Source organism: Ptychodera flava, chromosome 21 (assembly GCF_041260155.1).
Source record: "Ptychodera flava strain L36383 chromosome 21, AS_Pfla_20210202, whole genome shotgun sequence".
NCBI classification, from domain to species: domain Eukaryota; kingdom Metazoa; phylum Hemichordata; class Enteropneusta; family Ptychoderidae; genus Ptychodera; species Ptychodera flava.
In genome coordinates, this window is record NC_091948.1 from 30,312,087 (window position 1) to 30,329,954 (window position 17,868).

Sequence of the window (17,868 nt, forward strand, 5' to 3'; positions counted from 1 at the left end):
TTGGCTTGGGCTCAGTGTTCAAATGATTCATAAACAAGACTGCATTATAAATTCTACGTCAGTGTCATTTTTAAAATGTACCAAGTTTTGACAACTTTTCAAGAATTGCAAAAACAGTACACGTAGCAACCCTACTCTCTCTGTTGTACTTTCACAGCCCTGATCTAACATGGCGTGATGTTCAGCACATCATTGTCCGGACTTCCAGAAAATTCCTACCAAAAAACCCGGAAGGAGAGAGTAATGATTGGGTGACCAATGGAGCTGGCTATGATGGTAGGAATAAAACTTTTAGTATTTAGAAAGTTATGAGCAACAACTCTTCATTTCAGATACTTTATTTGTATTATCTCAGTTTTTATCATTCCACTAATTGCAAAAGCATTGGCTATCTTTTTTGCATCTTCTTTTTTCCATCAGTGAGTCATAAGTATGGTTTTGGATTATTGGATGGGGGTGAAATGGTGAAATTAGCCAAAGTTTGGAAAACTGCACCAAAGCAACACGCATGCCAATCAGCTGCAGATCAAACACCAAGGTAGGTTTGATGCATTGACCCTCGAGAAAACGGGACAGGCAACTGCGATAGAGAACAAAGGGTCTATGGGATTAGCAGCTTGCGATCTATCTTTGAATAATTAAGAGGTGTTAATGGGTCGGGGACTGCACAAGGTCCGGTTCATAGACACGTGCATGCGGGTATACGGTAATAATGTTTTCGGATTATAAGTTATTTCGGATTACCCGTAAGTCCATTTTTAGAAATAAAAGTGTTACAACTACTTTGAGAAGAATTCGTCAAAATGGTTTTAAAGTACTTTTTACATATTGGTAGCGAGATTCGACGCAACTAGAAGTCTGCAGGGAGTCAGTATGTTGCTGTAAAGTGACAAAGTTTCGAATAGAAATCCGAAACACATACCGCTGCAGTTCCAGACTTGACAGCAGTTGACATCACAGAGTTGTTTACATTCCGCAATCGTCCGTGTATCTTCGAATTTTCCCTCGTTTTTGCAGTTTTTTAACCGTCGGAATATTTTCTGTGCGAGGAGTGCTCCATGATTCGGTAAAGTATGTATGTTAACTACTGAAATGTTGTTGTTTGAAAACTGTGAACGGCCAAATTTACGAGGACAGCGTTCAGCTTTGTGTAAATGCATGTCTACCTTACTGCTTCTGAATCCATCAACCGATGGATAGTACCGATTTATCACGAAGTTTCTCCTGACAGCGAAAGTCAGTGTTACAAATGTATTTTCTAGTACTTTGCGGATGTAAACATGTGTAGCTTATCCGAACTTTGGTGTTTCTTTAGGCTAAAACAGTACCAAAATGTTAGAGGTCGTGTATTTGAGCTCCGATGGAGTAGTCATTTTTTGTGTTCCCTGATTTTCGTCAAATGTTGCGTGACAGATGAAATAAAGGTCAGATTTTCGTTTCGCAGGACTGGGGAAGTGTAAACCTGTCTAACTTGTAAATGTTTCTTGTTATCGGTGATTTTTATGGTAGGGAATGTAAACTTATATTGTAGATATCTAGCAAGAGTTTTCTGTAGCGTCTATGGCTAAATGTACAGTTTTTTATCGTCTAGTTTTTTCCCTTTGGCTTCGGCTTGAATCCAAAATGTGATCTTCATCGTTACCAGAACATTCACCATGACTAGTATCAAAAAACCCTCAAAATTCTCTGTGTCATTACTCGGAACGTGCCATGCAAGAGCAAAGTGTACATATTCAGAACGTCAGTTTGATCGTTAATGAGATTCAGTGTTAAGTACGAAGTATGTTGTCAGGGACCGCTTGGCAAATAAACTTTAATGTATTCAAAGATAGATCGCACAAAGAAACCTCAGCAGTTGCCTGTCCCGTTTTTCTTGAGGGTCTATGGTTTGATGCATTGATTTTACTACAGTCTCAACTCAAATACAACCGGTAAATGTTTAATCAGAACTTCAAGAATCTGGAGCTGCTGAGAGATGTCCATTCATTTTTCAGAAAGCATAAAAACATCAATGTCTCTTTTTCCAGACACAAAATATTGATATACAGGTTCATATGGTGCTAATATTTGTGAATATTCTTGCTATAATGTTGAACATCTCATAAATTCAAGCTGTTTAATCCATTTCATTATTTTCACTTTCAATATTTATGTTGTTTTCACATCAATAGTTACAATACTTAAAATAACATTGCTACCTTACACTGATTGCACTACCTGTGGCAACATTACTAAACATCTTTTAAAATCCCCATGTAATTGGCAGTTGATGAATCTTATAGGTTACTGGTAGTGTCATTTATTGATGAATCTTATAGGTTACTGGTAGGTGTTATTCATTGATCTGTTGTGTACATTTTATTTTCAGACGTACTCCAGCAACAGCAACTATGAAGACTGATGGCTGTGAGGGTTCGACCAACCAAATAACATATCTTGAACATGTTCAAGTGAAAATCTCAGCCACTCTGAGTCGTAGAGGAGATCTGGCTATTTACTTAACATCTCCTTCTGGCACAAAGTCAGATTTGTTGAAACCTAGAAGGAATGACCACACCAGCCAGGGACTGACTGACTGGGTCTTCATGACAACTCATTGTTGGGGAGAAAAAGCAAGTGGAACTTGGACCTTGGAAGTCGCAAGTGAGGGATCATCTTTCAGTGAAGGTAATATTGATAACTTGAAAAACTGGAAGAGACAGATGGACATACAGTCAGTCAGGCTGAAAGACGACAAACAATGCATTGCCTCACTAATACATAGCTCCCTTTAACCTTTACACCCCATTTCCCTGTATAGAGGTCCCCATTCACCATTGAAAACAATGGAGTTGGATCAAACCATGGCGGGAAACGGTAACATAATAAACGTTAATGGTCAGAGCGGAGGCTGTTACGGTAATTCCATTATATTATCAACGAACCGGAGAAACCGTCAGAATTTGCGAAAATTTTCGGAGCCAACGACAACTGGGCCCCAGAACTGAACAATACACGCAATGCACTGTCATGCGCGCTGTAAAATACCGGTATTGGCAAATCTGGAGATATTTTCAGAAAAAAGTATCTCAACTTGGCCCACAATTGCTCCATTTTATTTTGTGATTGATTCTGATGTACGTTTGAGCTGTAAAGTTACGATACTCTGAGTTGCTAATCTTATTATTCATATTCACGGGCAGGTAAACAGACCATTACTGTGTATTTGTGGTCAGTCACGTGGTTCAGCTGGACCAATCAAAATGTGACAGGCAGGGCATGGTAATATAATGTAGTTTGGCACGTGCACTTTCAAAGTGATCAAACAATAGTGATAGATTTTAGCATTTAAGTAAAAATGATAGTCCATTAGGAGAAATACCTGACAGTCTTTTATTTTTTAATTAATTATTTTAAAACTGTGTTTATTCTTAAAAGAGACCCTGCAGTTACAGTGTCCAGACAAGGAGACTACTTAGAACTAATGCTTTCCCTGTAGGTGTGTTACAAGAATGGACTCTGATTCTTTATGGAACAAGTGAACCTGTCAACCCTAAGTTAATCACTGTATCGTCAAAGCCCAGTGTTTCTGAACCGACAAAAGTCAAAGAAAATACCAAACCATTTATCAAGTATAGTGATGGAAAGTTTGAAAACGGTTCAAAACATGCACAGATACGAGCACAAGATGAAGATGAAGATGATTGGGATGAGTGGTCTGATAGTGATTACTCATATTATGACGATTGTGATCCACAATGCCTTGATGGATGTGATGGGCCTACTGCTAAGGACTGCTGGACCTGTAAAAATTACAAAGATAGAATCTCTTTGTGAGTACCGTTTCTTGAATGATAACATTTCATTTCCACATCTCTATGGATAGGTCCAACTGAACTGTTGAACTCTGTATTCAAACAAATACAGAATAATTCAAAGTTATACTCACCTTGATTTTTCTGTTGGGCATGACACTGGGATAATGCAAGACAAAACTTGTATTAAAACCCCAGTATACCATGCTGATGATAATGCAAGCTTTCCAGCTGAGTGGCAGCAATTTCTTAAATAGAATTCAATTGGTGTCACAAAGCATTGCTCGATACACTTTTGCACGATCTCAGTTTATATGAATATTCATCATTAAGACATACGTTTTGTGTAACATTTGAAATATTATTTTGAAATCAAACTGGTATCAGCTACTGTCATTTACAAAGAAGAAAAAACTTCAGTGAATCTATAATTTGTTCCACCTGTGCATACAAGCATGTATCTATATATTCATATCAGACAGTCTTGAAGCGAGTCTAGCTCTTGGAAGAAGATTGCCCACAATAAGCCTTATTATATAGGCTTATTAGCACTAGCTTAACACAGGCTATGAATATCCTATCAATGTCATCCATTTAGTACTATGTACTGCATGGTGAGCACAGAATTAGCTTGGTGCTGGCTCCACAGCAATATTGACTCGGAAAGTCAGTGTTTACATGTAGCACAGAGCTATCTCAGTGATAGTGCCACCATGCAACTAGGTTGAGTTAGCACAAAGCAACTTCGCGGTTCTAGACCCACAGTGATATTAGACTACACATATCAACAATTAAAATGTCCAAGACCTTCAGCTATGTACCGGTAGTTGAATTGTATTGAATCAGTACAGTACTAGCTGTGCTACAATATCAGGACTAGTAATATGTAACTGTAGCAGTAGAGAAGTTGTAAGTTTTCTCAGTTTATAATATGATAAATTTATATCTCATGTACTCTGATCTTGAATAAATGATGTTGTCATTGTAGCTGACAAGGGTATGGCACGACATTTCTTTTGCAGAGACTGTGTGGAGAATTGTCCTGAAGGTTTTTATGCACCAGACCTCCATCACCGATGCAGATATTGTGATTACTCATGTGCCTCATGTAATGGTCCAACTTCATATGACTGTCTGTCATGCCCAGATGGCAGATTTCTGGTCGAAGACACATCAGAGTGTGTTAAAAGTTGTCAACAACGACCTGGATACTTTGCAGGTATGTCAGGAGACCTTGGTTGGCATCAGAATCAGAATGAGAATCAAATTTTACCCGAGGCTGTCCCCAAAGCAGTTGCTTCAGCATCATACAAATCCATTAGACTGGATGATTACTCAATGTTCTGTGTCGGAAATAGTCAAAGTACTAAACTTGGAAAGTTCTAACCCTATTACTTCAATACGGCTAAAGAGTTTCCTCATGGACAGGTTTCTTTGGATAAAGTTGATGGAATGACTGATATGCAAATTAGCAAAACAGATGGTCAAACAGTACAACCTCATCAAGTAATTAATGGCTTTCCAACTGTCATTATAACACCTCATCCGCAGTCTGTATTCTAATTCTCCAATTGATAGTCACATGGGATGCGTTCTTTTTGCGTTGATCCACGTAAATGACGTCATCAGGCATCATTTGTTGGAACTATTGCCTGCCAGGCATCAGTTCCGAAAAATGATGCTCGCTGACGTAAAAAATGACATTGACACATGCACAGACCGGAATGTAAACAAAGATGTCGTCTGCGGCTGATCGAAACGATAGTCGAGAAATTTCTAGGTTTATCCAACTTTCTGAAGAAGAATTGAATGCTCTGGTTTCCAGCAAGGACTCGAAACGGATGAAAACTATAATCAAAGATGCATTGAACGTTCTGCAGAAGTATTGCGATCCTGTTGGGAAAAACTTTTTCTTGCCGAACCACCCCAACATATTAAGCTTACACGCGACAAGTTTTGTGTATGGTACGTTCTTATGCATGACTGCGGATGAGGTGTGTTATAAAACACATATTGACTGGCCATGAGGACAACAGTATACGTCTTTAACCCCTCAGGCCTGTGAGTCACCCCAAAAATTAGACTGTTTCCCTCGGCCTTCGGCCTCGGGAAACAATCTGTTTTTGGGGGGTGACTCACAGTCCCTCGGGGTACAGACGTATGCTGTTACCCACATGGCCAGTCAATATGCGTATACTGTCACATTGTTCTAATTTCAAAGCTTTCTAAATGAAGTATAAAGTGAAAGTTTCTGACATTCCTCATTGATATTTATGGCAAACTCACTTGTTGACCTGGAAGCACACTTGCATTATATGTTGATATTTTTTGTTTTTGTTTCCGACTCAGATGAAGAGAGGCAAATGTGTAGTGCATGTAACCGACTGTGTGATACCTGTGTTGATAGTGCTGATCATTGTCTGACTTGCAAAGATGGCGCAGAATTGCAAGGCGATAGGTGTGTGGTCGGCTGTCCACCTCAAACTTACAAAGATGAGTATGATGTCTGTCAGAGATGCCATGAGTCTTGCCTGAGCTGTTTTGGACCGTCAGATGATGATTGCTTGGATTGTCAACCTTATTACATCCTACAAGATCGCAAATGTCTGCGTGGAGAGTCTTGTGGTGATGGTTACTATAGAGATACTGAAGTGTATCCTGCTGAATGTAGAAGGTGAATTGCTTTATCATGTAGACAGAATTTACAGACTGTGTGATTTGGTTACATATTTCATTAACTGGCTATAATTGCTTAATCATTTTGGAAATTTGCTCTTTTTCTCAACTTTTTTCTAACCATTTGACTTGCATTGCAGTATGGAAAACAAATATTAAGGTAGCATTATTGTTGATGTTATCATAGTTTCATACTACCAAACTCCCAGACAGGAGTTACCTTCTCAGTGTGCATGGTAACAATAGTTGATGATTTAGCAAAGATAGGACCAATATTGACTGTAACGCAGTGACTAGAATCAATCAGAGCAAAAAAATATTCAGTGGTTAAGGGATAGGAAACAGCTTTTTCAAAGGAAGGAAAAGGACACTGCGATTTATTAGAAAGGAAAGAAATGGAATTATCTGCCAAATAATGTATTACCTAAATCTTACTTAACACGATCCTTTTGACACGTTAATGTTACAGCTGTCATGAAAGTTGTAAGAGTTGTTCTGGCCCAGGTGAAGATGAGTGTCTGGATTGTGGTGAAAACCTTCATTTTCATCAGGGCAGATGTCAAAGTACCTGCTCAGAAGGCAAGTTTTCATAAGTGTTTTTAACATTGTAGTAAGTGAAGCTTTTATTCAAAGTTTCATGCATGAAAAGAATAGAGTTGCTAAATTTTGGCTCTGGATTTAATTCGTGTGAAAGTTTTGCATACAGGGTTTTGGCCATTGAGTGAAATGTCAAATATTATTGTGCAAATATGCAAATACTTCGGAGTTGTTAAAGTCTGTCAAAACTTTATGATAAACAATCTCAGGTCTGAGTGTGTTTTAGTCAACAAAACAAAGTCGCCATTTTCTCACCTTGAACAAAGGTTCCCCCAATATTTTACATGATAATACCTTTTGTCACAAAAAACTGAAGAAAGGTATTTTTCACATTTGGTCAAATTAGAAAAATTAAATTTCAATAATCTCAATAACTACCTATATTAATATATATGGTAACATCCCCTGGGTAAAGTTTTTATTTTTCCAGTATTTATTGCTGCAAATCTGACTAGAATTGTTTACACAAAATTGTGACAAAGAATTTAACAGAGGAATCTAGAGTAATTGCATACATGACTTTTAAGTTCCCTGGGTGAAAAAATTATTCTTTGAGGCATTTCATGTTATCTTTATTTGAAGACCAGATATAGTTTGATGATGCTGAAATATTAGTGTGTGGCTACAGGTAGATCAGGTGTAGAATAATACTACAATCTACTTCCAGGAATTTAAATTTGAAAGTAAATACGAAGCTCAAACAGTCACAGCACTTAGTTGAAATGGACAAAGTTTTCCATTTTCATGAATTTTGTTTGATACGAGATCCTACTTATATTGATTGACATATTGAAAGATACTGAATGAATGGGTGACCATGCATATATTCAACCCTGATTATAGACACGATACGATGGTTTCATTTAATTTGTCTAAAACCGGGGTCGAATATATGCATGGTCACCCATTCATTCAGTATCTTTCAACATGTCAAACAATATAAGTAGTATCTCGTATCGAACAAAATTCATGAAAAATGGCCAACTTTGTCCCTTAAGTAAACCTGGCTAACATAGTATCAGTACCATTAGAACTGAACTGGACAGTAATTTGCCATCGACAGTAAAAACATTTAACTTGTAAACAAATGTAGTCAAGCATGAGAGGATATTTACTTTTAGTGTTGGCCTGTATGAACTCCCAGGTATGTCCCTAAAATCTTTATGATATGACTGTTTTACAAATACGATATGCATACACGTTCCATTAATATCATAATTAATAGGCAGGTTTTGTTACTTCCTCAGCAGATCATTGTGTTGAAATGACTGCTGTTTGTAATCAATGCCTCTGTACCTTTTGGTGTTGCAGGTCAGTTCTTGGATTATGATGTGTGTACAGATTGTTATGAGGGATGTAATGCATGTAATGGAAGTGCTGCCAACCAGTGTCTCAACTGTGTATCAGGAAGGCAAGTACATCATATAACTGTCTGATAGTTAATAGGTATCTATGTAGCAAACTCCTCATTGAAACCATTACCGTAGATTTGCTGAGCAAACAAGCAAAGTTGATAAACCATGCCAAGCAATACAGCTATGTTGATAGAAGCTGTCAATCAAAGTTGCCATGTGTGTCGGTATATGTACGACTGAAAAAAATATGAATGAAATGAAATTGATTTCATACCATTACAAAAGAATACAGGCAAGACTGATAATTATTCTATTAATTGTCCTGATATTCATTGTACAATAACACGCTTGTTTGTAATTTTTAAATAAAAGCGTAATAAAATTATCATAAAAAAAAACTGTTGGTCCTTGCAAAATTTATATCTTGAATCGTGCAACAGATCAAAGTAATAACCGTGCTGTAGAATTTGCCTGGCTGGTTCCATCAATCACCATATCCAATCAAAACAGACACGATATTATGGTAACCCAACATCTTTATCATAAGCAAGATTAAATGACGATGAAACTAGTTTATGCTTTGATTTTTAGCTACTATAGACTATAGTCTATAGAAGTTATTGGGATGGGTATCCGTCCGGCGTCAGTCTGTATGTATGTATGTATGTATGTATGTATGTATGTATGTATGTATGTCAGTTTGTGAGGCGTCTGTCCACTCAAATATCTTGAGAACAACAGTACATGCTGATTTGATATTTGTTGTGTAGATGCAAAATATGATTATGAGAAACTTTTTTTTTAATTTTTTGATATTGTTGAAAATATGCAAATTAGCACAAAAAAGGCGTTTTTGGTAAAAAATCTTCTTCTTCATAACCGCTGGTCAGACAGCTTTGATATTTGGTATACAGGTCCCTAAGGATAACCCAACTTAGATTTGTTCAAATTGTGATGAAATATGCAAATCTGTATTTTTAAGGAATTTTTTTGTCATATTTGGTCAAAAAATTTATTTCATCAAAACCGCTCATCTGACAGCTTTGATATTTGGTATACAGGTTCCTACAGATGAACTAAGTATGATATATTGAATATATGATGAAATCTGCAATTTCCTATTTTTGGCGTAATTTTTGCCATTTTTTGTCGAAAAATGTTTCACAAAAACTACTTGTCTGATGCCTTTGATATTTGGTACACAGGTTCCTAGGGGTTGTCTTAGTGTAATGTATTGAAATTTGATGAAATCTTCAATTTTTGTATTTCTGGGTCATTTTTTGCCATTTTTTGCTCAATTTTTTGCCATTTTTGGTCAAATCTTTGTTTCTCAAATGTTACTCATCTGATAGCTTTGATATTTGATATACAGGTTCCTAGGGTTTATCTTAATGTAATATATTGAGATTATGATGCAACCTTCAATTGTGACTATTTTTGCAGCTAATTTTGCCATTTTTGGTCAGACCATCCGGAAATGAGCTATCAAAGATACCCATCTTTGTCATCAACACGTGTGTCACAAAAAGTTATTCTCTACATAACACAGCGGAGCTCTGTGGACTTTTGGGTCACTTGTTTTTAGTCCCCGCGGACGAAGTCCGGCGGGGACTTATAGATTGGGTCCCGTCTGTGCGTCCGTCCGTCCGTCCGTCCGTCCGTCCGTCCGTCATCAACAGTTTCTCAGACACTGCTGAACCAATTTCGTTCAAACTCGGCACAAAGGCATAGCACTATGACCTACAGATGCACGTCGATTTATTTTGTGATACGATCCAATATGGGCGCGAGGCGGCCATTTTGTTGCGATTTTTCATGTCTTGGACCATAACTCAGACATCCTTGAACATATTCTATTCAACCTTGGCACAAAGGCATAACACTATGGCCTACATGTGCATGTCAAATTATTTTGCGATACGATCCAACATGGCCGCAAGGCGGCCATTTTGTTGCGATTTTTTCATGTCTTTGAACCATAACTCAAATATCCTTGAACCGATTCTGTTCAAACTTTGCACAAAGGCATAACACTATGGCCTACATATGCTTGTCAATTATATTGCGATACGATCCAATATGGACGTGAGGCGGCCATTTTGTTGGGATCTTTCATGTTTTTGGATCATAACTCAGACATCCTTGAACAGATTCTGTTAAAACTTGGCACAAAGGCATAACACTATGGCCTTCATGTGCATGTAAAATATTTTGCGATACGATCCAATATGGGCGTGAGGCAGCCATTTTGTTGCAATTTTTCATGTCTTTGGACCATAACTCAGACATCCTTGAACCGATTCTGTTCAAATTTGGCAAAAAAGCAAACATTATGCCCTTCATATGAACGCCTCTTTATTTCATGATATGATCCAATATGGCCGACAGCGTCCATTTTTTTGCGATTTTCTCATGTCTCTGAACCATAACTCAAACATCCTTGAACTGATTTTGTTCAAACTTGGCACAAAGGCAAAGCACTATGGCATACATATGCATGTATCAATTAACCTTGCGATAGGATCCAATATGGCTGCAGAACTGCCATTTTGTTGGAATTTTGCATGTCTTTGAAGCATAATTCAAAGGTCATCAACCCATTTTGTCCAAACTTGGCACAAAGATCAAGCACTATGGCACACATACATGTATACATGTCAATTTACTTCGTGACATGTTCCAATATGGCTGCCAGATTGTCATTTTTGGATTTTTTCATGTCTTTGAGGCTTAATCATACGCAAATATTCCTTATCCAATGTTGTTGAGACTTGGTACAAAGATAAAGTACTATGGCATACTTATGCATGTCTACTAATTTTGTGCTACGATCCATATGGTCAATAGACAGCCATTTGATTTATATTTTATAAACGTAGGTCACTGTCCTTCAATGGACTGATTTTGTTTAAACGTGATATGGCTGCATTCTTGTGCACATTAATTTGTTTCATTATATGATCCAAAATGGCTGATTACAACAACATACCCGATCCCATACCATTTCGAAAATTCCACCAAACCATGTGTATAGTATGTGCTGTCATGACACTAGAGGCAGTGAGGGCATCGTTATGTGTGATGAAATTAAAAGTTCCTTTAGTGGTCAACACCGGCAGAGATGAGTCTTTTATTGAACGTTCCTCAGATTACTTTATTATGCAAGTCACAGGCCTGATGCACCCGTTGCATCAATGTCATTCCACAGCTACCTAGACACCAAAGATTATAACAAAATGGACAAGCGGGGACTGTGTCATCAACGATGACTTGTTTTTCAAAACCGCTGGTCAGACAGCTTCAATATTTGGTATACAGGTCCCTAGGATGATCTTAGTGAGATAATTTCATACAGACAGGAAATACTCAATTTTGTATCCATGTCTATAGTAGCTTCAGGGACATTGGCCCTATGTTTTTTAAATTATTGAACTTGAACATGACAAAGAATGTGCCTTGTGTTTTAGATTTCTTCAAGGTTCTAAGTGTGTTGAAGAATGTATTTCTGGTACCTATGGTTACAATGGAGAATGTCACGCATGCAATCCGTCCTGCAGTCAGTGCCAAGGTGGTGACGCAACTGACTGTCTTGTATGTGCTCAGCCAGGTAAGTCTACACAGTAACAGTAGCTTTAATACAATCACAAAATAAGCTGTCAGGAAATCATACCCATGAGAGAATGCTGATTTCCCTAAAGACAGGAATTAAAAAGTATTAAAAGTATTAATGTCTTTCAGACTCTTTATTGTTAAGAGTTAATTATGTGAATAGGAGATAGTGAGGAAGAGTTGCACTTCTTTCCTCAATATCCACAGTGAGTGTCATCCTTGTCATCAGTGAGTGTCATCCTTGTCAGCCAATGTGCAAATCATGGGAAGCTCAATGGACATCCTTGGTTACATCCCCTTACCACTTACATATGTATAGAATTTCATTTTTCTGAGTACATATCCCTTCTCCTGCCTATTTCATGTTTCACCGTCAGGTGAAGTTGGCTAAAAGTAGTGAAGCACATCATGCCCCATGTGATGCATTTAGACAAAAAATTGAATTGAAGGCCCCTGAAAGCATAGATACTATAAACATGATTTGTATGCACTAAAGCTGCTGTTAACAGATCAAGCCAAATCAATGACAATACATAATGGTTTTGACTTAAAGGTATATTGTCACCTGTTCCAATTTTGCCACAGTTAACCATCAGTTAACCATGGAAAGAGAAAATCTAACCAATCACAGATTTAAGCGGGTGGCCGCTTTTTGAAAACAGCGCCCTCACATTGGCATTTTGAATACCAAGAAACGCCCCTTTGACCATATGTGGTCATATTTAGATTACAGGTGACTGTATACCTTGAATACTGCTTTTTACAAACTTGGCAGATCAGTGAAGCATCGTGTGCAGAATCACTCTGCCAGCCAACTCTCATAGACATACCCTGGTAGAACACACTTTAGAAAATAAACCAGTGTAAACTTGTAGATCCAGTGCCACTTTAAAGCTGTTGCAGTTAAAATGCTCGTAGTTGGATCTTGGGCCTAGGCTGGCGGTCCGCCGAAAGGCGAGTTACTGCCTGTCCTGGTCTCTCCTTCGGTGCTCCCCCGGTGCTCTTAGCTGAGTGCCGGGGGTGGCCGGAACGTTTACTTTGAAAAAATTAGAGTGTTCAAAGCAGGCCGCCACGCCTGAATAGTCCAGCATGGAATAATGGAATAGGACCTCGGTTCTATTGCATTGGTTTTCGGAACGCGAGGTAATGATTAAGAGGGACTGACGGGGGCATCTGTATTGCGGCGTTAGAGGTGAAATTCTTAGATCGTCGCAAGACGAACAACTGCGAAAGCATTTGCCAAGAATGTTTTCATTAAAGTAATCTGGTCATAGTGTCACAGTTCTCATGTTTTAAAATTGGTTTGCTTTGTTTCCTTTCATGAAGATGATGGACACAGGTATTTGCTAGAAGGCATGTGTATAGAACACTGTTACACTGGTTACTATGGAAACGATGATATTTTACAATGTTTACCATGCCATGACTCTTGTTGGTCCTGTTTTGGTCCCCGTGACGATGACTGTGATAGCTGTCTAATTGGTGAGCCAGATGAAGATGGTAGATGCAATGCTGATTGTGATGATCGATGCAAGACATGTATATCAGGTAAGTTGATGCATACCCAAGTAAAAGTTGATAAATTTTCTTAAGTATTCATTTTACACTTAAATAATCTTGATTTGCTTGATGGTGTTGACATGTGTCTGTGGTCAGTTTCTATTTTGATCTTACGACATCACTCTTTAGATAATTGTCTTCAGACTTTTACCGTTTCACCCTATTGTCCCTGAACCTGAGCTGTTCACCCCTAATTCCCAGTAAGCGTCGCTTGTCTACATTACTGATAACAACTGGTTGGGCCAAACCATGGTGGTAAAAGGGTTCAAGAGGTCCATGTCTGCTAGATAGAACACTATGGTTGTGCCAATATTTGTTGGTAAGATAATTCAGTCATAATGCATAGTAGTGATCATCAAATTACATACTTCCTTTAATTATTTACTTTCCAGGATATAAAGAGGAATGTACCTCGTGTTATGACGGATATTTCCTTTGGGACCACAAATGTCTGAACAGTGGCAGTTGTCCACCAGGTACATTCCATGACTTTGATCACAATGAGTGCCATCCTTGTCATCCGACCTGCAGCTTATGCGACGAAAGATACCATGACAACTGCCTGTCCTGTGAGGAGAATTACTACCTGACGCCTGACGGTACATGTGAGTCAGAGTGCCCCATAGGAACATACACTTCAGATAGAACAAATACATGCGAAGAATGCCAACAAACCTGTGCATCTTGCTTTGGTGCTGGACACAGCCGTTGTTTAAGCTGTGTTGAAAATCGATATCTTGATGGTAAGTACAGAACCACTACCATCAAACTGTTTACAGCAGACAGTTCAGCCAGTCACTTGCCAAGCTATGTGATACGCACTGTCCAGCCTGCTAACATCAAATTGTTTACACCATACAGTCTACTCAGTCACTCTTAAACAGTACTCATTACACTATGATTTCAGTGAGTCGAGATTTTGCTAAGCAACCTGCCATCCTTTGGTTGATGAAACAGCAGGCTTCTTAGTGGTGCAGTAACAAAGCATTGCCTCACATTGACTATCATTTTTAGCTCATATTTGGTTTTGTATATAAATACCAAAAAGAGCTGTCAAAAATGGTCAAATGAGGCAAGAAAAAGTGAAATCCTGCAAATGTGCAGGAGTGATGGCATGCCAGTAAGAAACAGGCCAACTCCACTGATCTTGAGTCATTTCCTGTCATTGTTTATGAACTGTTACATATTAACAGACCTGCTGAAACCATAGGCACTACAGGGGGAAGACCGTCTATATTCAAACTAAGAGGGGCTTGTTTCTGCTATGCATGTTGCTAAAGTTGACCTCCAGTACCTAAAGTTTCAGACCTTAATTACTTTTGTCATTCTTGTTTTTCTGGTTTAAATATTTCTTGTTGATTTTCTGTTTGTACTGTGCAGAAATCATTGTCATAACATCAACATAGAATTTTCCTCCACTGAACAGATAGAAACAGCATTTATTGTTGATCATTGGTAACCCATACTGGTATACACCAATTCTGATCAAATTTGAGCGACACCGTATAATTGCGGTATTTTTTGTTATTTTCAAACATTGTCAGAAAATAACTGTGTCATTAGTTGTAATGACGGTCAGTATGCAGACGAAGAGAACAGACTGTGCATAAAGTGTCACAGATCATGCAAGACGTGTAGTGGACCTTCAGATTATGACTGCTTGACCTGTGATAATGGTTTTGAAGAATACCATGGGAGGTGTATGTCACCTTGTAGTGACGGCCAATATCAAGGTGGTAAGTCAGAAATTTGTTAATATTGGAGTCAGTCTACTAGCAGTGCATCATGGTTTCAAGTAATTCTGGCCCTCAGGTAACCCATAACATATTGCAGAGATTTGTCCCCAACAGACTGCAAAGGATTTAGACTCCCAGAAAACAACCTGTCAATTTTGACCTCCTAAGATCAAAAAAGTTCAGACAGATACTGAAACTAACAATACTGAAAGTAAGTGTGTTGACAACTTCTTTCAAATTGATGGCAGCCTTAGTCTGTTAACAAGTTATGTCAAAATCCAGACATACTTTACCTGCAGGTTCAAAGGTTAACACCATATGGCTATTGCTTTCCCTTACTTTCTCCTTTGTGAATGTCTAAATTGTGTGAAGTTAAGGATATTATTTCTTGTTTATGAAAAACATCAAAAATGTAGATATTCAACAAATCTCTGCTGGTAATGCATATCAATGAATGGTTTACATCAGAAAGTTTTCCTCCCATGAGGGTATTTGTAGACCACTGTCACAACATGCATTATGGGATACACAACCCTTACAGAGAGATAGTTCACTTAATCCCAAAACTTACAATTTGAATGTAGCTAACTGTAGAATCATTATTTACAGAAAATGGCGAGTGTGAGTTTTGCCATGACAGTTGCGATACATGTTCAGGTGGAGGTCAAACTGACTGCCTCAGCTGTAGGTTTACATATTTCCTGACTTGGGAAGGATTATGCACGGATCACTGTGAAGATGGCTATTTTGATGACTATTCCAGCGGTACATGTCAGTCATGCCATTCTACCTGTCAAAAGTGTCTGGGGAGTTCTGAGTCAGACTGCCTGACATGTGCTCAAGGTAAGTCATAAAAAAACCACATTTATACAAGGCACCACCATGTATACATTTGTATGCCTAGTATTTTGGCTTTTTATCACTGCAGCCGAGCTGTCTTGTGAGTGATGTACTACAGCTCAGGTTTAAATTCCAAGGCATTATTGTTGTGTGTCACCATGATCCAAAAGATTTTTAGTCTTGCTTGATCAAAGTCAAGCATTTGTACTTTTCTACCAGTAATTGTACCTTATTCTCTGACAGTTGTGAAAATAACAGAGTTTAAATTTAAAGTCTCTATAGCAGTTACTTTTCCTGAAAAAAGTTACGTCAAACTCCCAAAATTTCAAGGGGCTACATGTATGGCAATGGTATCCATATACATCATATCAACTTTCTCTCTGAATCAACTATGTCTTTTACTTGTAAATTGGGAAAATGGTGAAATAAATACATAACTGAAATGAGTAAATGCCCAGATACACAGGAGATTTTGAAATTCTCTCAAACTCAGTTCAGAAACCTGACAGAGTACAGGCCATTTGTTGTTAGGGATGAGCCATGAAACCGAGACCAATGTCATATAATTGACGTCTATATATGACTGAAGGATCAGTAATATTTTGTAGGTTGTGTTGGAGTCTGTCATTTACAATGATACATTATTTTGTGTTTCAATATTACTCAGATCTGTTCCTATATGAAGGAATACGTTGTGTTGAGCATTGTCCAGAAGGGTTTTTCGCTGATGTAAATTCCGAGTGTCAGCCATGTTCATTGGATTGTGGGGACTGCATCGATAATAAAGATAAATGTGTAAGCTGTAGGAGATTCACCTATCTTTTTCAAGACGAGAGTACTAGCAGATGTGTTGATGCGTGTCCAACGTAAGTACTACTTCCTGTCTGCTTTAAGTAAAGATGATAGCAATCATAGTTTAAGCAACCTACCTCCATAAACTTTTCTTTATATACATTTACGCTTTATTTACACTTCTTTTAACCCATGAAGAAAGCTGTATTAGGCCATTTAAAGAAAATTATTTGTTGGCCATCTTTGAATTTTTTGAAAACCTACCAGCCAGCCAGGGAAAAAAACAAACACTGACAGAAAACACAAGTGTATAAACATAAGCTCAATTTTTATTTGGGTTCTTGTGGAAAAACAATATTTTTATTTGTAATAGTGTTAACATTGTGTTTGTTTTCTTAATTTTCTCTGAAAACCTAACAGCACGCGGATGGCAAAGAAAGAATTTTATTTAAAGCACCATACATTGAAATAACAATTTAGATATAGGTACCGGTATATGATACTTCTGTGCTCTATTCTCTTTACCAGATTGTTTCAGTTTTTGGTCTCTGTCCAAGTATTTGATGAAAGGGCAGTAGGGTAAGGCTGTAACTTGTTATTGAAAAATTACATTGGAATAAAAACTTGGAGAATTTATTGGTTTTATCTGTAGTGGCTTCAGAGAAGATGAGGACAGCAACAGCTGTGTTGCAGCCACATTGATATGTCCAATGTTTTGTATGGACTGTGATGAAGATACTGGCATGTGTACAGGTAAGCATTTTACCTTCTCATTGTAGAGGTGGGGGGAGTGTGTAATGTGTAAAAACTTGTATGATCTCTGTTACTTTTGACAGATAGCTTTGTAATTCGTGACATAAGCTCTTTATTGTTGATAAAGTTCAATGGTGGAAATAGTCATGGGACACC

General features: G+C 37.9%; 1 protein-coding gene across 1 annotated transcript in view; it reads left to right on the forward strand.

Moving 5' to 3' along the window:
- The window catches only part of LOC139121998 (proprotein convertase subtilisin/kexin type 5-like), a 69,006-nt gene that overhangs the window by 32,314 nt on the left and 18,824 nt on the right, over positions 1-17,868 (forward strand). The window contains exons 10-24 of the mRNA XM_070687336.1: positions 158-276; positions 421-538; positions 2,369-2,667; positions 3,479-3,812; positions 4,817-5,013; positions 6,144-6,468; positions 6,940-7,049; positions 8,379-8,478; positions 11,890-12,029; positions 13,358-13,579; positions 13,984-14,334; positions 15,136-15,327; positions 15,937-16,170; positions 16,835-17,033; positions 17,612-17,712. Of these exons, the coding sequence (XP_070543437.1) occupies positions 158-276; positions 421-538; positions 2,369-2,667; positions 3,479-3,812; positions 4,817-5,013; positions 6,144-6,468; positions 6,940-7,049; positions 8,379-8,478; positions 11,890-12,029; positions 13,358-13,579; positions 13,984-14,334; positions 15,136-15,327; positions 15,937-16,170; positions 16,835-17,033; positions 17,612-17,712 (3,041 nt within the window). The remainder of the gene's footprint in view (positions 1-157; positions 277-420; positions 539-2,368; positions 2,668-3,478; positions 3,813-4,816; positions 5,014-6,143; positions 6,469-6,939; positions 7,050-8,378; positions 8,479-11,889; positions 12,030-13,357; positions 13,580-13,983; positions 14,335-15,135; positions 15,328-15,936; positions 16,171-16,834; positions 17,034-17,611; positions 17,713-17,868) is intronic.